This window comes from Muntiacus reevesi, chromosome 1 (assembly GCF_963930625.1).
Source record: "Muntiacus reevesi chromosome 1, mMunRee1.1, whole genome shotgun sequence".
Classification (NCBI taxonomy): domain Eukaryota; kingdom Metazoa; phylum Chordata; class Mammalia; order Artiodactyla; family Cervidae; genus Muntiacus; species Muntiacus reevesi.
The window spans coordinates 55,653,239-55,677,595 of record NC_089249.1 but is presented as its reverse complement, the minus strand read 5'-3'; the positions used below and the strand labels follow the sequence as shown (position 1 = coordinate 55,677,595).

The window sequence follows — 24,357 nt, the reverse complement described above, 5'->3', positions numbered from 1 at the left end:
TGAAAGCCTCATGTTCTGATCTCTCCTTTGGAGATTTTCCTGGCTGTGATTATTGGCCATGCCTTTCTGTATACTAGCTCCTGCTGCATAAACTTTTTATAGACCCCATATGGATTCTTACCCTTCATAATTTTAGTTTACAATGCAATAGGTTGTAATTTCAGTTTAGTTCTGTTCAGTTGATCCACCCATTCATTCATTCATCAAATAAAAATATTCACAGAACCTGCTGTGTGTCAACTACACCATACTTATCTAGATTAAAAGGTATCTGATATTCTAAGAACTTGGAAAAGTCCCTTTTCATCATTGAATTTACCATATGTAGCAAGAGAGGCAATAGTCAGTTAATGATAATTCCAGTGAATTTTAGGAAAGGAGAAGTAAAGGATGCCCTGATGTAGAAAGACTGCCTGGAAGGTAGAGGAAGTCCTCTTAGAGGAAATGGTTTGAGGTTGAAGGAGAGACAGACAAAGAAGACTGGATGCAGTGGTATGCTGGTAAATAAAACAAAATAGCTCTTGGGACCTCCTTGGTGGTCCAGTGACTCAGACTGTGAGCACCCAATGCTGGGGGCCCAGGTTCAATCACTGGCCAGGGAATTGGATCCCATGTGCCATAACTAAGTTTGCACAACACAACTAAAGATCCTGTGTACGACAACTGAGACCTGGCACAGCCAAATGAATAAATACTAAAAACAAACAAAACACGTTCTTAAAAAAGAAAGTTCTGGTTTGTAGCTTTAGCAGTCAGACTGCAAAATTCCCAAAAGTTTAACAATTGACCCTGCAAACTGATGCAATTTGTCTCCAGCACTCACACACACTGAGGGATGTGGAAGAAGGTGCTATTCCAGGTAGAGTGAAAAGCATATAGAAAGGGCTGCAGGCATAGAATGCATAGTACACTCGTAAAGAAGCCTGGAATGGCTCTCAAGTATGAAGAGAACCAGTGGGATATGAGTCTGCAAAGATGTGCAAGAATCATTTGTTAGCATCTTCTCCCAGTTCCATAAGTTGGTATCTTGAAATTGGCCATAATCATCCTATTTATGCCATGGAAATTGGCAAATGCTACAACCTGGGGATCCGTTATCCTCCTAGAGTCAGCTGATAAACATTTACCACTGGTATGAACCAGGTCGCGCAATAATGTTCGGTAGAGCCATGTGAAGAGTTCTGGTCTTTATCCGCAGTGATGAGAAACCACTGAAGGATTTTAATCAGTCACATGGTCAGATGGGGCTTCCCAGGTCGCATTAGTGGTAAAGAACCCGGCTGTTAACACAGGAGATATAAGAGATGAGAGTTTGATTCCTGGTTCAGAAAGATCCCCTAGAGGATGGCATGGCAACCCACTCCAGCATTCTTGTCTGGAGAATCCCGTGCCCACAGGGGCACAAAGTCGGACACAACTGAAGTGACTCAGCACAGGGGCTTTGTTTCTCTGAGGCATGTGAGGTCTTCCTGCATTGGGGATTGAGTGTCTCCTGATTGGCAGGCAGATTCTTAACCACTGAGCCACCTGGGAAGGCCCCTGCTTCCCAGTTTTCTTAAGCTGTAATTGACAAAACTGTAAGATGTTTAAAGTGTACATCCTGATGGTTTGATACATGTATATATTGTGAAAAGATGTCTCCCATCGAGTTAATTAATACATCCATCAACTCACAAATTTCTTTTCTTTTTTTTTTTTTTTGTGAGAACATTTAGGTTCTACTTTCTCAGCAGATTTCAATTTTACAACACAATGTTATCAAATATAGTCACCATGTTATATGTTACATCCTTGAGTAAATCTAATCCATTGGTTCCCCCCTTCTATGACTGATAAGATTATCCCAAGTTTGCCAACATGATTTTGTGACAGTCGTCAATGAATGCTTTGTAAAACAAAATACTTTGTAAAACAAAAGTTGCATTTAAAGCTATGAACTTTAGATTTGAAAGTAACACACAAACACCAACCATACATTCTTATATTGTTTTATAGTTTATTTTTAAAATGACAGTAACAAATGCTCTTCCCTTGTTGGGGAATGATGTATTTATTTTCCAGTCAATAGCGCCTTAAAAAGTAACAGCATTTTGTCCAAATTGAACTTATATAATTGCACAAAAGTCAAACAAAGCATTAAGAAATGCTCGCAAAGATTGCAGTTCTCTCTGCTCCTCATGAAGCAAACCCCCAAAGGCCTGGGTTTCAGTGGAGACCCCTGACCTGAATAATACTGATGCTCACCCGGAGTTCCTCAGGGACACACAGGCAGAGGGGAGAGCAGTCAGGAAGACCCACATGCTTTGTGATAGTGGAATTCTACTCCACCACTAGGGCTTAATGATACAGTCATGTTCTTATATTAGAATTATTAAGCACTTCAGCTTGAAGTATATTTGTTCAGGCTTAAAACGCACCCTTATCAGCTTACAGTCTGGGATACAGATCCCACTTCAGGAAACTAAAAAAAAAAAAAAAAAAAAAAAAAAATAGAACCACACCATAAAAACCTCTTCCAAGCAAGGTCCTTTATGCTGCCACCCCTAGGCCCTCCTGTAGTTTCTAACATACATACAAAAATAAGTTACATGATCGTTGATCATATGCCAGTTGAGGGATGGTAAGAGTCTGACTCAAAGCCCAGCTCTTCTTTTATTGACAGCAGTTACTGGAAGGACTCTGAAGTCCCAGCTGGGTTGATGAAAAGCCGCTGTGCTGTGCTTGTGATTTGACATGGACATAGGACAGGGAGAGGCAGCACTCACGCATCGTATCTGCACTCTTTCTAATATTAAGAAAGTTGAGGAGGATGTTGGTTGTGTATGTCTTAAAATATGTAACAAAGCCCACTTTTTAAAATTTTAATGAGATATACTGTCTTTATCTGGGGATTTAACTTATTGTATGGCTTTTAAACCCAATTAACATATAATGTCTATAGTAGGAGTTTTCCTTTTCTGACCATATGAGAGTTAATGAAAAGATAACAATATTTTGAAAGAAGACACACGAAGACAGCTTTAAGTCACTGTGAGAAGTACCTTCCTAACTTGGGTACAATTATGGGAAAAGGAGAGTTAGTATTCTACTTCTTAACTTCTGTGTTTCAAATAAAAAAACATAGTTACAGTTTCTTTATCACAGGGAAAAATAGCAACTCCGGAATACTTTCACAGCCATAAAAGTATGTGGCAGAGGCAAGGAATGCTCCTCTCCTAGCCTGTTCTTCCCTAATGCAAATATTTTCTTAAATTTATGTTCTAATAGCATGTTTTATACATCTTGGGCTCATATTCAGGTTTAAAGGAGGTGAATACACTAGTTCACTATTTCCTAAAGCAGCCCCCTATAACTGAAGCTCCCAAATAAACCATCTGCAGGTGTGTAGCCCCGTTCACTCTGCAAACTGAGTTTAACATAACTGCATCCAATGCTGTATGGAGGGAAACGCTAGCCTTTCCCATTGCCCATCCAGTGCTAACGTCCAAGGTGGGAAAGGATCAGAGGGTGTTTACAGCTACTGGCTGGGTTCCATGTTTTGCTTTTATCAGCACTAGAGGAAATCACAGGATGATAACTGGGTGCTGTTCCCTTAACTCTTAACAGGGTAAGCAGAGGATCTGCCCTTGGCCAGGGAAGCAGCTTCAGGGCTGTGCTCTGAGGATCGGTGTGGTAAGAGTCTATAAAGACAGCAAGGATATCTGGGAAAAGAGTGCTCTTTAGATTTAAAACAGACAGATGACGGTCTGGATCTAGAGCAGACAACATACGTACTTTTCTTTCTCTTCCATTTCCTTCCTTATTAAGAATCTAAACACCTTCCAGGTCCCAGGCAACCACATAGTAAGAAAAGCTCAAAAATGTTTTGTTCGATAGCTAGTGTTGCTAGAATCTGGACTGTGGCTCAATGATGGGGCTGGAGAACACCAGTGCCCTGAGGGCTCACGTGGGCCCCTGAACAGGTAAGGCAGGTATTATGGAAGGTACATACTGGCCACCCACAATCACTGACAGGTGGCTTTTGATGTAGGCAGACTCTGGTGATGAGCTCGAAGTATAAGCATTATACAAGAATCTTACAATATTCGGTAGATCTCAGGAAAAGTGCAGACGGGGAAGGACCTGGAGAGGAGAGAATTTTCCATAAGCGCCAACTGGAATGCATGGACATGTGTAACCAACATCTTTCCTTATATCTTAACGTTAACCTTGTCTCGGTCATTAATTCTACAAAATTAATGTTAATAAAGTTGCAGTAACATACAGTCCAAAAATGCAATTTTCCCAAATTTCTAGCCACAGAAAACAGAACAGACAACACACACAATCACACAGACCCACACAGCTGCGGCACTCCCCAGTGGAACATGTGCACAAGTGTCCACACAGAGGCCCCCAGAAAGCACACACGCACACATGCCTGCGTCCACCCTCCTGCACCGAGACCCACGTGGGCTGCCGGGAGGGTCAAGAGGCCCTGCTGCATATCTGTTCGATGTCCTTCATCTCTTTGGGACAATCTGCAGAAAGGATGAGTGGGGAGGCCTCAGTCACCACCACATCATCCTCAATTCGTACACCAAGACCACGGAACCTCTCGGGGGCATCTTGGTCATCCTCCGGAATATAAATTCCTGAGAAGCAGAAGAAAGAAGTAGAATGTTTGGTTCAAAAATGGCAGTGACTGGATGGTTTGGGGCAAGTAAATTAACCTCTTTGTGTTACAATTCATCTGTAAAGCCAGGATCCTCACAGTACCTACCAATAAAAATGTGGAGTGAAAGTGAGATAATAGATATAAAAATATCTGGTACATAAACTTTCAATAAATGTTGCCTAACATTACTAGAACTATTATTATAGTTATTTTGTGTTATTAGTCTACAAGATCTCTGCAACTACAATAATGATCATGATTCTGTCACGTGCTAATGGCTCAAACAGGCCACTAAAGTTACTTTATGAGTATTTCAATATATGCTGGGAACGAGTAGATTACATAAATGCATTCTTTCTTTGCCTAACAGTCCCTTGGAAGAAGGGCACTTTGCAAAAATAAGAACATACAGCATTTTATCATGTATTTAAAAAACACTTATTAGAGATTATTAGTCTCAACAACCAGAAGCTGCAGAAATACGCAAATAAGTCATAAATGTAACTGATGCACATGATATAAATAGGGAAAAAGGAAGACTTTAATGAACATCTGAAAAATTCTAAAAGGTCATGTTTCCCTTTCTAATCATAAAATCACACAGACACCAGGTCTTTTCATTTTAAGAAACTGTAAATTTCCTGTTCTATACTCACAGATCTGTTCTGTGATAAGAAAAGGACCAGCAAAAGAAAGTGTAGTCAAAGTCTAAGGAAGTGCCAACTTGATTGGACTAAATGGTAAGTAAGGCCACAGATAGCAACATACGCCTGGGCTCAAAGGGGAGCTTAAAAGACGTGTCCCAGCTATAACTTATATAATTTAAATGTGAAAACCCTTGAAATTTAAGACTGAGATCTGCTTTCATAACAGAAACAGCATCGGTGTTTAAAACTAACTTGTAGTCTCCATCTTCACACTCCACCATGGCCACTACTTCTCTCCTGCCCAACGCCCACCATCATTCAAGCTGGGGAACCATCAGACTGCCCGCTCTCTCTCAAGCCCAGGAGAAAGGGTCTGGATACTGAAGAGTGGAATAATGCATGCAGTTCCATGCAGTTTTCAGAGGAGCTGCAACTGTGAATGTGGGGAGTCTGAGAATCTCTGAAGGAAAGTGTCAGGGGTTCACAAGCATCAGCAGCCCACCACAAAAGGAAGACTAGTACAAACTGGTCATGGCAAGGCAGGGTTTAAAAAAAGATTTCTTTCTTAATATCTACTGATAGAAGTATTCCCCATTTGTTGTTTATTGGAGAAGTCAAACTAAACAAATTGTGTGATGTTAAATAAAGAAGCTAAAATAAAGTTCCCTTCTACACTGGAGAGATTCATTTTCCTGTTTCTTCTAATTTAATGACATTGGTTCACGTAAGAAGAAGTGTTTCCCCTTCTATCTCACACTAGAATTACGTGTCCCAGGGGATGGGAGGCTGTTGGCACCTCCCCTTACCTGGCTCCACGGTGATTACCATACCGGGCTGGAGAGGGAGGGAGCGGGGCATGTCTGGAGTGTCATGGACATCCATCCCCAGGTAATGGCCAACATGATGCGGGCAGTATTTTCGAGCAGCCTGGAAATGATATGACCACAGTGTTATCAGAGCAATGACCCTTAAGGGAAAAGTTGGGCCTGTGTAAGTCCATGAGATATGTGTCAATGCTGCCCCCTGCCCTCAACTCTGCCACCTGTGTCATCTATCCTCGGGCTAATGCTTAGGAGACTGAAAACTGCCACCTCTTGTATGTAATTCTGCCAACGGCATTCTATTAACAACTAATCCACATTTCTGTTCCTACCATTTCATACTGCACACATGCTAACTGGGGTTGCCCCAGCAATGACAGTGGCAAGTGAAAATCTCTTTTCTGGGGGGGAAGGGAGATAATTATGTTAGAACAGTTCTTTTTCCAACATGCACACATCCCTCTCAAGAAGCCTTCTCTGGAGACCCTAAGTATCTCCAGCTTGTGGGGTAGGTAAGAAATGTCATATAACACAGTAATTATGAGGCATTTACCAACCTGGGCACTTTTGTCCGTTAATTAAAGATTTGTTGGCATGAACAGGAGGAATTACAGCTTCTTCCCTACTGATAAAAGAAGCCCTGGCAGTCTTAACTTGGAGATAAGAGATGCCTTACTGGTCTGTCTGGCTTGACCACCTGGCATCTTAATTTAAAACTGAGTCTTTAAAGTTTTCTTCAACACCATCATACTTTGGATGCAGATGAAGTTCACTAAAGACATGGCAACTGAGGATACTGTTAAAAGCCTCAACAATGTTACTGAAGCCACACACATATTTACCCTTAGACCCCTGCTTTTTCAAAATCATTAAAAATGAATTAAAGAGTTAACCTCTCCTCTGTTTTATGTCCTTTTCCACCCTGTCTGCACCAGACTTCATTGTATGTTTTCTGAAGACTGAGCTAGTCACACAGTATCAATGAACTTCATGTGCTGCCATCTTCTGGGAGAAAGAAGTACTGCGCCTTTTGTTTTAATCTATGTTCAAAAAGTCCCTCTTACAGGTGAAGAATCACAAACTCCCATTTCTAAATCGAATTAGCTTTACAGAGGATAAAACCCAAGCAGCATGTCAGGTGTTCTTAAGAAGTGGGGTTGAAGGAAGTGAAGTACCTTGAAGGGATTCTTCTCCTTAATGTTCTTCATAATCCCCAGCTCCTTTAGCTTCTGGCCTATCAATGTCAGCATCATGCTGTAGACGTTCTCCAAGCTGGTTCCAGGGCAACAGAGGGTCAGACAATCTCTCTGGACTTCGAGAACAGCTTCATAGAGCTCTGCCTGAGGTGCCGTGAACCTGGCAACAGGGAAATCCAAGAACAAGAATTTGGAACTGTCTGATATTGCAGGAAGTTTTCTTTTAAGTTTGATTAGAAAAACTCTCAATGGTCAGCAGATAGACATGGTGAAGTGAGAAGATGCACCCAGTCACGAATGCAGTTAAGAGGGCCAGACCAGGCTTAACTTTGGTCCTTCCCATTTTTTTTAACCATTAAAAAAATATAAACACAAGCAAAACCAACCAGTCAGCCAACCAACCAACCAAAGAAAAAAAAAAAGTCTAAAGATCTACTTCTACTTCTGCTTTACAGGCAAAGCAGATGTCATGGGATAAACTAGTCGGTACTGTGACTACTAGTAATGTACTAGTAGTTTCTGTGTGTCCTTAGAATAATCATTTCTTTAGCAGTAATGGGGGAAAACTCTAACCACTTACATCTTACCCATTATAGCTCTTCTTTCAAGGACAGACTTATAGCTGCAGTTTCTGCCAGTTTTCAGAAAGCTCTTTGGTGTCTTCAAATATTTGTTTTTATTTTTATTTTTTTAATTTTTGGTTGCACTGGGTCTTTGTTGCTGCAGGCCGGCTTTCTCTAGTTGTAGAGTGGCGGCTACGCTGTTGTGGAGTGCAGGCTCCAAGCGCACGGGCTTCAGTAAGTGCAGCACACAGGCTCACTAGTGGCGTACAAGTGTAGCTGCTCTGCAGCATGTGGAATCTTCCCGGAGCAGAGCTCAAACCTGTGTGCCCTGCACTGGCAGGCGGATTCTTATCCACTGTACCACCAGAGAAGCTCTAAATGCTGTTTTTAATATTTTGTCCAGATTCTATAATTGTTATCTGTGGAGGGTTAACTGGGCCAAACTATTCTACTGAAACCTAAATATTATTTTTGCAATCAGAAAATAAAAACTTAATTTTTTTAAAAAAAGTGTGTGCACATGTTAACTAGGTGTCTTTACGTGCCTCATCCTATGATATGATAAATAAAGCAGTCTCAGAAAAGAATCAGGAGCTTTGTAAAGGCAGTTAACCTGAGCTGGAGGGACCCTGTCTATTTCTTTAGTTCTTTATTTCAAACATATCCATTTTCTAACTCATATTCCTAAGAAGCGGTGGGATCTGTAGCAGCCCTACCTGCCATTGACAGGCCAGGTACGCGTGATGTCACTCACGTAGCAGGAAGACTCACAGCCTCCATCCAGCAGCACCATCTCCCCATCCTGGAACAAGAATAAGACAGGTAAACGAAGGTGACTTTATGACTGTCAGTTGTATCTCCTAACTTAAACTCTTTATGCCTTTCATTAAAAAAAAAAAGTTCCAATTTAAAGGAGACTAATCTTCTCTGGTTCCTTCTCACAAGAAACAGCATCTAAGTGAATTCATGTTGGCTCAAGAAAGAAGGCACTGCTGAGTGGTTAAGTGCGTTGGCTCTGGAACCATAGTGCTTGGGTTTGAATTACTAGAAGTGAACATTAGCACATCATAAATGTTACCTCTGTCACTATTAATTAAAAAAAGAACCTATGTAAGTTGGTATCCAAGGCCTTTATTCACATATAACTTACCCATTTAACTTTAGAATGTCACTCCCTCTTTTGCTCTCCATCAAAACATATGGTGGGAGCAAAAAAAGAAAAAAAAAACCACTTTGCGTAAATCTCTGTTTTACCACTTGTCATGTTATACTGAAATTTTGTTTATGCCTTTGAAGACAGGCCATATCTTATTCATATTTAAATAAGCACAGAACTTGGCACACAGTAGAATAATGGTCAGATAAATACATATATAATAATGACAAGAAGAATGAATGTGGTTTTTATTTCTGGAAAAATGTAGAATAAATTTTAGAAAACAACTCAGTTCTGGATAAAAATATATTCTATGAAATGTTGACATTACATCATGTAAGAGATGTCTTAAAGACTTTTTTTCCTTGAATAAAGACAGCCCAGAACGGAAACTAGAGCTGGGAGTGGTAAGGTAAATATTACAGTATATAGGAAACAAAGTGTCTCCAGAATGGGGAAGATGAGCAGGAGATTCCTTCAGTAAACCAGGACATTCACAGGGGATAACAGGGCCCTTGGTCATCAGGACCCACTTCACTTCTGACAAAAGCATATGCAAATAATATTTAGAGGAAATGGCCCCTAAATTTGGGACTGCACAATTTCCCCAAAATAACAACAAGCAAACATGAGCTCACAACCAGAGGCTGTCACTGTCAAGCACACGAGGCAGTAGGTCACTGTCAGTGAGAGTCAGCAGGAACAACAAATACCAAATTCAGATCTTCCAGAATTCCAGGTAATGGAATTATGTGGAATTCATGACAGAACTGCTGTCATGAAATGTTTAAAGAGATAAAGAATGGAATCACAAAGATTAACAAGCAACAAGAGACAACTAAAAAATAACCATGTGGATTCGAAGGGAATGGAGATAAAAATAACTGCTGAAATAAAATACCAGGTGGATGGCTGAAGGAGTAGGTTAGACAGATGAAAAAATTTAGTTTCCTAGAAGAGAGACCTGCCAAAATCCCCTAGAATATGACAGAGACAGACAAAGCCAATGTAAACATGAAAGAAAAGTTAGCTTACTGAAAACAGAAAAGAGGCTTAACCTATCAATACATCTAACTGAAGTCCTTGAAAGGGTGAACAGAGAGACTAGAGAAGAGATGATATCTAAAGAAATGTCTGAGCATTTCCTAGAATTGATAAAGACACGAATCTACAGATTCAGGAAACAGAAGGTATCATAATGAGGACATGTAAAAATAAATTTGTACTTAGAAATACAATAAAACTGAGAAATAGCAAAGAAAAAGAAATCTTAATGTAGCAAAAATCAATTTCCCGAAGTAAAATAACAATTATTTTCTTTTCTAAAATCAGCAACACTTAAAGTCAGAAAAGAGAGTCATAATATATTAAAACTGATGACTAAAAATAACTGTCAATCTAGGATGGTTTTCTCAGCATAGCCATTTTTCAAGGATGAGAATAAATAAAGTTGCTTTGGCTAAACAAAAGTGGAACAAGTTTATCGGCTATATACCTTCATCTAAAGGATGCTGAGGTGGAAGGAAGGTGACCCCAGAAAGGCCGTCTAAGAGGTAAGAAGGAAAGAGGAACATGCAGGCAAGTCTGCTTAAAGCCTGTCAGGGAGGGCTCTGCAGTGACCTGCTCCTGACAGCGGCGCGGCGCTGTGGTCACGGCGCTGCGGTAAGCCCTGAGGCAGAACCACGGGCAGCCTGCAGTCTCTCTGACCACAAGCGTGCCAGGTTCCTGCCAGCCAGTCAACAGCAGAGCCCGTCCAATACCCTGCGTTTCTCGTGGCTTGCTGATAACCTTGCCCCCTAACTTGAATTGAAAACTTTCAGATAACCGAAGCCAGACTATGACCTACAGGTTTTCGACCATTTTCCCTTATTTCTTACTTGGTCTAGTAACAGCAATATGTCTTCTCGCCTTATAAAGCTAGATTTGTATTTATCCTCTAGTTTTTCAAGAGTGAATACTATATTGTTTAGGAACAGGTACCCTGGCGGTAAAACTAGGAAGAAAAACCAAAAAATGGTTAAAATAAAAGTCAGGATGATAGGTGATAGAAAGGGAGATGTGCATGTGATTGCCTAGAAGCTTCTAAGGATCAAGTAGTGTTCTTATCCTTGATGGTGGATACATGGTTGCTCATTTTATCATTATTATTTTAAACAGTACCTTATATTTATTGTTTATAAAATGTCATAAATACGACTTTAAGAAAATACATGGAATATAATGAAAGTGAAATATTAATTCTTAAATAATCATAATTAGAAAAGAAAAAAGGATGAAAATTAATGAATTTAGGGAATTCCCTGGCGGCCCCATGGTTAGGGCCAGGTGCTTTCAATGCCCAGGTTTGATTCCTGGCCAGGGGACTAAGATCCTATAAGTCACATGTCACAGTCAAAAAAAAAAAAAAAAAGAGTTTAGCACCTAATTTAAGAAGCTAGAAAAAGAACAAGAGAATGAACATAAAGAGTAGAAGAGCAAAATTAACAAAGGCCAGGACACAGTGTGGTAAGATAATTAGCAAAGGTAAAATAGCATTAGTGATATGTGAAGTTGACTTTAACAGACTAATAAAAACCCACAAACCTCTGCTGAGATTTCTTTGCACAGATGTTAAGTGTACAGAATTAAATTTTGTCAAATGTATACACCCAGGTAACCACATGCTCATGCTCTTACCCAGTCAATGCCCCATCAGAAGCAACCACTGATCTGATTTCTATCACCATAGATGAGTTTTGCTTATTCCAGAACTCCATATGAATATATGAATAGAATCATATAATTTGCAATTTTTTTCTTTTGAGATCATTTGTGCTGTTGGTAGTGCTGTGGTTTGCTCCTTTTTCTTAAGGATATACCACATGGCAACTTTCCCATCTAATATCCTAGTTACAGACTCCTGGATTGTTATGGGTAAACTGGCTATCAACATTCTTGTACAAGGCATTTTTGGGATATATGTGTTAATTTTTATTGGAAAAATACCTACAAGAGAAATTGCTAGTTCATAGGGATAAGTATATTTACTTTTAAAGAAACTGTCTATTAAGATTTATTAGGAAAAAAGAGAAGGCAAAAATAGTCCAAGACTGTAAAAAGGTACATAAAGGAAAACAAAAAGCAAAAGGAAAGAAGAAGAATGTAAAAGGGTAAATAACTCCAAACATAAAAGATTAAAATGTAAGATAATACTATGAATAATTTTAAAAACTTGGACAAAATGCTAGAAAAATATAATCTACAAAACTGTTTCAGGAAGAATGGAAATATAAATTGATAAAATCACTTTGGGAACGTCTGGCAGTTTCTTTTTTTTGGCCTCACTGCGTGGCATGCAGAACTTTCTCAATCAGGGATCAAACCTGAGCCCCTTGCAGTGGAAGTGCAAAGTTTAAACCACTGGACCACCAGGGATGTCCTAGGCATTTTCTACCAAAGTTGCAAATATGCATACCCTATGACTTAGCAATTCCACTATTAGGTGTTCCTTAGGCAACCTTGATAACTTATATACTGTTCACAGAATATTCTTCATAATGGTTAAAAACCCAGAAAATATATAAATGTCCATCTATGGATATTTATCACATAAAGAAATTAAAACGGAAAAGTTTATAGTATTTATTCATTTAAAAATAATAATAAACCCATTCATTACATGCTAAAATAACATATTTAATGAAAATAACTTTTTCTAAATAAAAATATTGTTAGAAAAGTGGCACTGCTTTACATTTTTGCAAATCTCTATTTAGCATAGATAAATAGAAGACAGTTAGAGTCCCATATTTGCTTCTGCATTCAATTTGGAGTGATGTTTCATGTCACAAAACCTCTGGGATACTTAACTGTACAGTTGAGAGACAATAAGAGTGAAAAAGAGCACGTAACATCTTAGCATTCTTCTGAAAATAGATTTAACTTCAAAAACCACACTTTACCTGCTATTCTGCACTTCAGCAATTACAATGAACAAACTATAGTGGTATGCAACAATATACTGTTATATGAAAGAAGACATACATAGTATTTCAAATACATAAAGTTCAAACATAACTAAAACCAAAGCAAATAATGTAAAACTACTTTATTAATTGTAAAATAAAAAGAAAAGCAAAGACATGATCACTATCAAAACTGGAAGAGTGGTTACCCTATTAGGGAGAGGAGGAGCTATCACTGGGAGGGCAAAGACCACATGGAGGAAGCCTCTTGGGGGTGGGGGGACACAGTAAGGCCCTATGTCAGGGGTTGACAAGTTTTTCTGTAAAGGGCTAGATAATATTTACTTTGTAGACCATACCGTCTCTGATGCAACTACTCAACTCTGCCCATGGGTTGGGGGTAGGGGAGCAGAAATCTCTGTGTTCCCATGAAACTTTATTTAAAAAACAAAGTGGAAGGCTGGATTTGCCCAGAGGGCTGTAGCTTGCTGATATGTTTTATTTCTTGATCTGGGTAATGGTTACATGAGTCTTTAAAATTACCCATTAAACTCTTCCTTTATGGTTTAAGTACTTTCCCAGGAGTTGCATTTTACAATTAAGAAATGTAAAAATAAATAGAAAGTCTCAGTATATTAAAGAAATTGAACCATAGTTAAAAGGCCCACAAGAGATAATATCAGGCCCAAGTAATTCCACAGGACGTTCTAACCAATTTTCAAGGAACATTAATTCAAATCATTTTATAATATTAAAAAATAAACTGTTTGACTCCTTGATGTGAAAACCAGAAAAAGACAGCAAGAGAAAATCACAAGACAATCTCACTCATGTACACAAATCAGAATATACTAAACAACACATGAGCAAGTTGAAACCAGTTGTGCACAAGATAAGATGCTTAACTTCATTGGTAATAAAGGCAATGGAAATTAAGATCACAAAGAGACCACAATGTCTTATTCCAACTAAAATGATAGAAATTAAGAAGTCTGATAATAGCAAGGGATAGAGAGAATATGGTCAACAGAATTAATTATACACATATGCTGGTAAGAGTGTAAACAGATACAAACACATGGGAAAAAAATTATTTTATCTTGCTTGAGTAAAAAGAAAAGTTAAGCTCCCAAAAATACATATAGCAGTATGTAATTTTTATATAGTTCATAAAGAGGCAGAACTAATTAACATTGGGGAATCATGTCTATATGATAAAACTATTTTTAAAAAAAAAACCAAGAGAATGACAAACAAAAATTTAGGATACTGCTTAGTGACCTTTGGGAGGGAGGCTGTGGGATGGCAGAGCATAAGGGTATGTAAGTAGATTGAACATATTGGCAATGTTCTTGAGTTCACGGGTATTCATTAGAAAAAAAAATGTGTAATTTACATGTTTGCTATATTCATTTTTTTGAATTTACTGTAAATTTAAGTAGATAATTAAAAGTAGACTCAATAAAGGAATACAAGATTCTTTACTTGTAAATCACTTGGGAAGAAAACCATAAAATGTAAGTTCCTTCACAGCTAATAAGCTATTGGTAAAAATCTGCCTGCTCCCAAAATAAGCTTGGCCGGTTGTTGGCACAAGACCTCAGTGAGGGAATTTTACCACATGAAATGAGCAGAGGATTTAAACTAGAATAGTTGGCTCTGCATTAATGAGTTACCTAAAGTTTCTTTTCCTCTTCTGTTAAACAGGCATGTTAATAACTGCTCCTATCTCACAGTGCTAATGTGAGGATCAAAGGATAGCATGTCTGTAAAAGCATTTTATAAACAAAGGGTTTTATAAATGGCAGTTAGCTTGTGAAAGCTGAAGGTTAGGGGGCTGTGAGGCTACAGCTGTTTCCACTAAGGCATCTGAACCCAGAGGCAGTAGCACTGAAGGGGATCTACGTACCTTGATGAGCTGATTGTTCTTCACATAGTGCAAAGTGTTCGACCGGTTACCTCCAGCAACCACAGGTGGGTAAGCTAAGATGTCTGCACCACGGGCCCGGCATTCAAACTCAAACTGAAAATCAAAAGTATGACAATGCAGGACTGAAGAAGGATTTCCTTAAGGCTGCCCTAGTCTAGTCTCCCTTCAACAGCCCATAGCTCCATTCAAGTACTTAAGTCAATACCGGAAAACGATTCATCACATCTTTTTAACCAAAGTTTTATGCTATGATTTCAGTCCATTTCTTTACTTATCACCCCAATACTGTTATTTTCTTCCAAGTGCTCTAACTTTCCTATGATTTTCAAACAGTTAAGTCCTGAAGAGAGCACAGAAAACTTATGATCAGGATAAGTACAGAGATACAGTTTAGATACTTTACATGTTACTTTTCTTATTTAGGTAAACACTGGAATACAGCTTGCATTTTTAACAACAGCTCTAAATTACCAATTTCAACTTTCCAAGTAGCTACCAACCTACATGCTCTGGAAATATGAGAAAGGATGCTAGGCAGATGGTAAATTCTAATTTCGCTATGTCCTAGAATGAAGCTGGAGACTGGTTCATATCTGCTACTATCCACAGAACCGCCTCAGAGTCTCTGCCTTTATATTTACCTAAACACTATGATTCTTCTTAACTCCCACTTGTGAAAGTCCTTCCTTCTTTATCTTCTTTTCAATTTTCTCCATTTAATTGTGAAAGAAAGTAGAAGTCGCTCAGTCGTGTTTGACTCTTTGTGACCCCATGGAATAGTTCATGGAATTCTCCAGGCCAGAATACTGGAGTGGGCAGCCGTTCCCTTCTCCAGGGGTCTTCCCAACCCAGGGGTCAAACCCAGGTCTCCCGCATTGCAGGCAGACTCTTCACCAGCTGAGCCACCAGGGAAGCCCAAGAATGCTGGAGTGGGTAGTCTACCTCTTCTCCAGCAGATCTTCCTGACCCAGGAACTGAACCGGGAGTCTCCTCCATTGCAGGCGGATTCTTTACCATCTGAGCTACCAGGGTAGCTCTACATATTTTAGACTCATCTAATAAATTACCAGTGACACTTAAGAACCAAATCCTCTTCATGGATACCCTGGTCATGTCCATGAAAGCCAACTGGATGCCATATGCAAATCAAGAAAGTACATTTGCCTCCGACAAAACTTCGCCAGGCATTAAAGCTCACCTTAGCATAAAGAAAGCCTTCTTCCACAGGGGCTTTACTGGCAAACATGGTCTCTATAAAAGCCTGCAAAGAGAATGAAAGAAGAAAAGAACATAGTCCTATTTTAACTACGTTGCTTATCCAAACATTCAAAATACTGGAGCTCAAATGAAAAACAGTTTTCCCAACTTTGCTGACCTGAAGTTATGGCTTTGTGAACATGATAAAACAGTTTTCCAAAGGGGAAAATATTGCTTTCCAGAATAGTTGGCTGATGACAGACTTAGTGGAAGGGCATTCAACCTTCCCACTTAGAATATACACTCTATGCTAGAATAAGCTACATAGAAACACATTTGTCATTTATGTTTCAAAATGCTTCTACAGCCTTAGAATATACGAAATTATGGATTGACTGGTCCAGCCTACAGCAGGGTTCCCCAACCTTGGCACTATCAATATTTTGGGCCAGGTTATTCTTTGTTTGGGGGCTATCCTGTTCAATGTAGGATGACAGTAGCATTCCCTAACTGTGATAATTAGATGTTGCCAAATGTCCCCTAGGGGATGCAAAACTGCCCCCAGTTGAGAACCACCAGCCTACAATATAAGTAATTTAATAACTGGATTGGCTAATAAGTTCATTCGGGGTTTTCTGTAACATCTTATACAATGTGCCTTTGGTTTTATTTTGTTTTAGCTCCATTCCCCTCAAACCTTGCTTTTCTTCAACTCTACCATGAATTTATGCTCTCTTGTATTTTGTGTATCCATGTAAGCTAATCAAAATCCTTTTTGAAATAAGGTCCAGTGAGGAATTACAAACACATTATGTTTACAAAGACAGAAAACATGACACACATATAATTCGGCTGTCACAGAGAATTACTGGGTTGGCCAAAAAGTTTGTACAGGTTTTTCTGTAAGATTCTTTTTTTTTACCCTTTTCTTAGTGTAACTATTCTTAAGGAAACTATTTTGCCCAATTATCAAAAGTCTTATAGAAACATTCTAGATTAGAAAGTTGGGAACCCTGAAGGAATATAATCACTGATAGCTAGAAGTTGTTTATTAAGAAAAATAAGGGCAAATTCTCTGTTGTCGTTACTAAATTGGTAGATTAAAGGAATTACTAGACTTAATACTTCTAAGATGGCTTCCCTGTGGCTCAGATGGTAAAGAACACGCCTGCAATGTGGGAGAGCCAGGTTCGATCCATGGACAGAGGAGCCTGGCAGGCTACAGTCTACGGGGTCACAAGAATTGGATACTACTTAGTGACTAAACCACCGCCACCACTGTTTGAGCACCTGTTTTTAATTCTTTTGGGTATATACCTAAGAGAAGAGCTGTCAGGTCATATAATAATTCCTTAATTTTTTTCAGGAACCCCCAAGTATTCTGCACAGTGACTGAACACTTCTACTGGTCATGTACAAGTAAGTAAGTAAATGTTGCTCAGTCATGCCAGACTCTTTGAGACCCCATGGACTGTAGCCCACGAGGATCCCCTGTCCACAGGATTTTCCAGGCAAGAATACTAGAGTGGGTTGCCATTTCCTTCTCCAGGAGGTTTTTTCCAACCCAGGGATTGAACCCAGGTCTCTCACATTGCAGGCAGATGCTTTATTGTCTGAGCCACCAGGTTAATGTACAAAGGTCCCAATTTTTCCACATCCTTGCCAACATTTGTTATTTTTTTAAAAAGATTTTTATTTACTTATGGCTGTGCTGGGTCTTTATTATTGTGTGCGGGCTTTCTCTAGTTGCAGCCAGTGGAGGCTACTCTCTAGTTGTGGTGCATGGGCTTCTCATGGTGCTGGTTTCTCTTGTTGCCCAAGCTCTAGAATACAGGCTCAGCAGTGTGGTGCTAAGGCTTAGCTGCCCTGAGGCATGGAGGATCTTCCCTGACCAGGGATTGAACCCATGTCCCCTCCACTAGCAGGTAGATTCTTTGCCACTGAGCCACCAGGGAAGCCCAACATTTGTTATTTATTTTTTAATAGGGTATATTATTAGGTATGAAGTGGTATCTGATTTTGATTGGCATTTCCCAAATGGCTAATGATATTTTAAGCATTTCTTCCAGTGCTTAGGTCATTTGTATATCTTTGGAGAGATGTCTGTTCAGCTTTCACTCATTTTATGATTGGGCTGTCCTTTTTTTTCTGTTGGCCCTGCCAAGAGGCTTGTAGGATCTTATTCCCCAACCAGGGATGTCGGTCACCCTCAGCAGGACCGTGTAGAGTCCTAACCACTGGACCATCATGCAATTTCCTTTTTTGTTTTTGAGTTGCAAGAATTCTTTACATATTCTGAATACTCGACCTTTATCAGATATATGACTTGCAAACATTTTCTCCCATTCTGGAGGTCCCCTTTTTACTCTCTTGAAAAATGCCCTTTGAAACATAACTATTTTTAATTTTCACCAAATCCAATTTATCTATTTTTCTTTTGTTGCTTATTCTGATGTCATATCTAACAAATTCAAAGTCATAAAGATTCAGCCCTGTATTTTTTTCTAGGAGCTTTACATACTTGTAGCTCTTGAGGTTAGGTGTTTGATCTATTTTGAGTTTTTTTTTTTTAATTTTGAGTTAATTTTTGTATATGGTGTCAGATATGGGTCCAACATCTTTAGTGCGCATGTGGACACCCAACTGTCCCAGCGTACCTGAATTATTCTTAAAATACATGGTTAAGGCATTATTTTGAAAGAAAAAGGGTGATTCTGATAAGAGGGATGAAAATAAAACTCTGAGCTTGGGTGACTGCCAAATCACTGCTGGTCTGAAGTAGTACTGACTTTTAAATCAGTGGAATCTGAAAAAGACTCTCTGAACCTTAGCAGCTAGCATAATGGATTGGAAGGGAATCGCAAGCTGCAGCAGGCGTGGCTCTGGTCTGAGAAGGCTCACTCTTCTTCAGGCTTCACCCACTGTGGGCAGCAGGTGGCGCTCCAACCAGAGAAACTCGTGCCTCTGTTGACTGAATGAACCAGTGAGGCTTCTGTGACACACTGCAGCCAAGATAATTCAAGGACAAAAAAAATCAGACCCTTATCTAGTGAGGTTAGCATGCAGAATACTAGGTAAGGAACTCTGCAACTGAAAAACAAAAAGATAAACAGTTCTATTAGAAAACAGGCAAAAGAGCTGAATGCACATCTCTCCAAAGATGATTATATTAAGGTCCAATAAGCAAACAGAAAGATGCTCAATAAGTGATTAGGAAAACGCAAATCAAAAGCAAAATGAGATACCATTTCTTGTGTGTGTGTGTGTGAAAATTATTTACTAATTTATTGTAAAGTAATTAGCCTCCAACTAATAAAAATAAATGGAAAAAATTTTAAAAAAATAAAAGAAGGGATTTCCCTGGTGGCCCAGTGGCAAAGACTCCGTGCTCTCAGTTCAGGAGTCCTGGGTTTGATCCCTGGTCAGGGAACTAGTTCCCACATGCCGCAGTTAAGACCTGGCAGAGCCAAATAAATGTTTAAAAAAAAAATTTAAAAAAAAATAAATAAATAAAATAAAAGAAATAAAAGAAAATTCCACGGACAGAGGAGCCTGGCAGGCTACAGTTCATGGGGTTGCAAAGACCCGGACATAACTGAGCACACACTCACATATGCATACTTCAATAAAATAAAGTTGTTTTAGAAAGAGAAAAAAAATTATTTACTTGTTTACTTTTGGCTGCTCTCGTCTTCGCTGAGTGTGGACTTCCTCTAGTTATGGCAAGTGGGGCTGCTACCTAGCTGTCGTGTGAGGGCTCCTCACTGCAGTGCTTCTCCTGTTGCGAGCCCCGGCCTAGGGTGCCCACGTTTCTGCAGTTGCGGTGCATGGGCTCAGTAGTCATGGTTCATTGGCTTAGATGCCCCGGGGCAGGTGGGATCTTCCTGGACCAGGGATTGATCCAACTGATGTCCCCTGTATTGCAAGGCAGATTCTTTTTATTCCACAAGAGTGGTTAAGAGAAGACTCTTAACCACTGGACCACCAGGGAAGCCCAAGACACTATTTCACATCCATTAGAGTGGCTATCATCCAAGCAAATGAACAAAACAAAACCCTCAAACCAAAAAACAAGTGTTGGTGAGGATGCAGAGAAATTGGAGACCTTGTATATTGCTGGCAGAAATGTCAAATGGTGAAGCCACTATGGAAAACAGTTTCAAGGGAGCAATCAATGGGTGACATAAAAGGGAAAATTTAACATAATTTTGTGCCTGAAAAGATGCTTAAAGCAAGACAATAGTATTTCTCTTAGCCTTGACTCAGAAGCCCCTTGGGGTGGAGGGCTCTGATGAAATCTCTTCCTCTTTTGAAGAGCCTAAACAGATCTACACAATAGCCAACGTAACAAACACACTTCCCAGAGTGACATACATCCTCAAAATGGACAAGAGATGAGAGCTCTGTGTTTGACTATATGAAACAATACAAATGTAGCTAGTTTTGGGTTTTTTTGTTTTTGATTCTCACATCATAGGATGATCTATTATAGAGGAGCTATGTTGGGAAGCAACCTGTGGGAATATTTAACAGGCTGAACTTAAAAAACACTGATTAATAATAATCTACATGAACATTATGTAGTCATCAATTGTGATGATGGTTTAAAAGAGGTATCACAATATGATGGTAGAATGTCATTTGTTGATGAGATCAAACGTTTGGTCTCTGTGAGAGCTGTTACAGAGCAGGAATATGCCAACGAGACCAAAATCCAAAAGTTTCTAGCTGAGATTCCTGGGGCTCCCTGGTTCCAAGGTGTTCTATGCATGCATTTGTGGTTCCTGAGTCCCAGAGAAAATGTACCCTGCATGGTCCTTACTGAGGAAAGACAACAGGAGCCTGCACTCAGCTTCTCTGGACATGGCTGTGAGATAGCCATTGGCTGTGATAGCTATTCTCACGTTAATGCTGTTGGTAAACTGTGCCCTTCTCCTGTAATAAACTGATAATTTGTAAGCATGGTCATTTTAGGTCCCATGAATCTACTTTAATAAGTTCTGCCACTATTATTGTAATTATGATAAGGAAAGGAAATAAAATGAATTAACTTAATGTTGTTCCAAGGAGAAACAACTAAGACCATGGATAAAAAGATACAAGAAGGAGATCTGATTTGCCTTCCTAAGTACTGCACAAGTCTCTAGACACACTTGGTAAACATCAAAGCAGAAGCTAAATGTCCATGTGCCGTGAGACACATGGGTACACAACCTCAAGGTGCCCACTGAACACTAAAAGCTGGACTTCTTTAATTTGGGAAGAACTTTTTCGGTGGGAACCATACCTGTGACGTCAGCTTCCCAGCGACCTGCATCCGTTCAATTTCTGCAGGAGATTTGATCAGCCTGAGGCGCTGTACCAGCTGCTGCACAGCCCGGACCCTGTTCTTGCTCCTGGCTTTGACCTCTGCCAGCTGCTGCAGGTAGTCACAGTGGAGCTGTTTGTGAGCAGGCCTCATCCAGTCATACCACAGTGTATGTGTCTCAGCTTAAAACAGATTTAAAATAAGACAGCAGCAAGAAATACCACCTGTCATAGACTTGAAGAGTCAAAACTATTTTAAAATGTGCAGTATAGACTCTAAAGGGTTGAACACACTCTCTCAGGACCTGAAGGAGTGGGTCATAAGTCATTGGGAAGGCCCTTCCTGAAAATGGCAAGATATTCTGAGACTGGATATATGGTCTTTTCTGCCCTCAAACTTCAGTGTTTTTTTTTTTTTTGTAAAGACAACAGATGAAACTAGAGCTTTACTCAAGTTTTGATTATTTATTAACTGTTTAACAAAAATTGTGACAATTGTTCTCCACACCACAAGTCAGCTAGAGGTATTGTTAAATAACTGAACACAGAAGGACAGAAAAAGTACTCAGCTTACAACCTCATGGTTAAAAGTGCTCCATTCCTTAGTTTCAAACAGTCTCAGTACTGGTGAGAGGGGGTCTCACAGCTGATAATCCACATTCATCTAGAATACCTGTCCTCTTTCATCTGTCATGTGTTCTCATTACAGATAACCACAATTCACCTTTTCACTTTGGAGACCCAAGGAAATGGTTGATTTTTGCTCCAGACATAAGATAAGGCACACCATGAAAATTTTTTCCACTTACACCATGTCTCTATTTGTCCCCCCCCCCTTTTTATTTTCTGACAGAAACCTATGAGTAGTGTTCCCAACAATTTAAATCTGAGGATTTCTATGTTTCATACAATGAACTTGGGACAGAAGAGGGGAAAAAGCCCTAAAGATTTTGATTGGGTATGCGTTAGTGATACAATCTCCAAAATATTTTTACTTTTTAAAATACAAATGATTTTAAATGTAGACTACATGTAAAACTGATCTTACTTTGAACAGAAATTTAGTTGTTGTAATTTTTAAAAAGAAAAACAACCATGACTATTTGCTGTCATTTTATAAAATCATAGGCCAACCTTTTTAGGTTTTTAAAACCTTTTTAGATTTTAAACTTTCAATCCAGGATTGTTGGAAGCAATTTTGAAATCCTCTTTTAATTAGAGAATGACTTCAGAAATATTTATAAATCTTACAAGAATATCAGGCTGAAATTTTACAATCAAATACCTTATTTTGTCTAAAAATCATTATTTTATAACTTGATCATCTATCTTACTTACCAAATTTGGCTCTTAGTGACTTTAGACACTTTAAAAAATAAAATACTTCCTGGAGCTGCAGATATGTAAGAATCACTAAGGATAGTTTATAATGTAGTATACATTCTGAAAAGTTCTAGAAAAGGAACCTCAAAACATTGAGTGATCACAATTTTACCAGAATAAACATAGAAAAGGTGATGTTTTCAAAGGGTATGAACTCTACTGTGTACAAGAACCACTGGAGAATCTTGTTAAAATGCAGATTCTGATAGGAGGTATGAAGTGGGGGCCACAGATTTTACACTTCCAGTACCTATTCTGCATTTGTAATTCTATAATGCATCACCAGGTGTTTCAGCTGCTGGTGAAAGATCATTCTTTGAAAATACTGCCTGTTTTTGAAGAGTTGGCAAAAGTGGTAAGGTAAGTAGTAGGCAAGGGTCAATAGACTGGTCAGTAATCTTGAAGAGTGGCCCATGTCCATCCTCCACATTAAAATCCTCTTTTTGGGATTTCACACTAGAACAGTCTCTGTGAATGAATAATCTAATGAAGATTTAGCAAACGAATAAATGAAATCCTTAAAGTCTTATGGAAAAGCTTTATATTCTTTCACAGTACCAAGGGAAATGCTGCCATGCTAACAGTTTTAGCAAATGAAGAACAAATGGGCAAGAACGTCTTAGTCCCAACCTGGCCTGTGATCTGACCTCTGCTCCCATCTGTTACCTTTCAGCTTTGGTACAAGATGTTGAAATTCCTCCAGTGTATAGGCTTCATCCACTCCAGTTAGAGCTATTGCTCCATCGGTGCCAGATCGAGGGCCATCCCAAAGTTCTCGACTGGGGTCTCTCCGAGGCACAAAAAGCATGGCCTTGTGTGCTGGTAACTGCTTGCCAGGGAGGCTCTGAAGGACCAGAATGCTATCGGGCTCCTGGAATCCACACAGGTACAGGAAATTGTTGTCTTGGTGGAAAGTATAGGGGATATCATTGCTCATGTAGTACGTAGGGTTGGACAGCAGTACCACTGTATGGTCTGTACCACTCTGCTCTTGTGCTTCCTTGTGGATCAGAGACATTAGTTTGTGTCTGCGAAGGGCATATTCCACCTGGGATAGTCCTGGCGTCACCTCCCCTAGAAATGACAGATAACAGTGATGCTTCACATTTCTATAGTGGCAGAGTACTGATACTTAAGATAGTTTAATATTAGATGAAGACACTCAAGTTCATTTCTTCAATTTATGCCCAATCTCCTCACAGCACATGGCAAAATTAAGGAGATAACCCAGGTTTTAAATCTCTATGCTACTGCAAAAATTTGCAAGAAATTATCGATAGTTAGATGTGGTCCTGCCTGAAAACTGGGATCATGACCCCTTAAGATCTTTTCCAGCTCTCTGGTTCATTCTTTTACTCATTCATTCAAATATTTATTAAACATTATTATGCAGAAGGCACTCTCAGGGACACCATCCAAGTTGCCCTTAAGTTTCAATATACAAGGTGAGGAGAAAGGTCATATTTTCTGTGTAAGACTTACCCAAAAGAATGTAAGCTCCTTGAAGACATCAAATTTTGTCTGTTTGCCCAATGCTATATTCTCAGGGCCCAGAA

The 24,357-nt window shown here is 39.3% G+C and overlaps 1 protein-coding gene across 3 annotated transcripts in view; it reads right to left on the bottom strand.

The window, feature by feature from the left end:
- Positions 1-1,991: 1,991 nt before the first annotated feature.
- The window catches only part of XPNPEP3 (X-prolyl aminopeptidase 3), a 39,919-nt gene continuing 17,553 nt past the window's right edge, over positions 1,992-24,357 (bottom strand). For 2 of the 3 annotated variants that reach the window (XM_065944518.1, XM_065944538.1), the window contains exons 3-10: positions 23,468-23,875; positions 21,399-21,601; positions 16,113-16,175; positions 14,894-15,007; positions 8,601-8,686; positions 7,301-7,481; positions 6,111-6,231; positions 1,992-4,634 (exon numbers count right to left, since the gene is read on the bottom strand). In XM_065944518.1, the coding sequence (XP_065800590.1) occupies positions 4,468-4,634; positions 6,111-6,231; positions 7,301-7,481; positions 8,601-8,686; positions 14,894-15,007; positions 16,113-16,175; positions 21,399-21,601; positions 23,468-23,875 (1,343 nt within the window). In that variant the 3' untranslated portion in view covers positions 1,992-4,467. The remainder of the gene's footprint in view (positions 4,635-6,110; positions 6,232-7,300; positions 7,482-8,600; positions 8,687-14,893; positions 15,008-16,112; positions 16,176-21,398; positions 21,602-23,467; positions 23,876-24,357) is intronic. The other variant, XM_065944527.1, reaches the window with a different exon arrangement.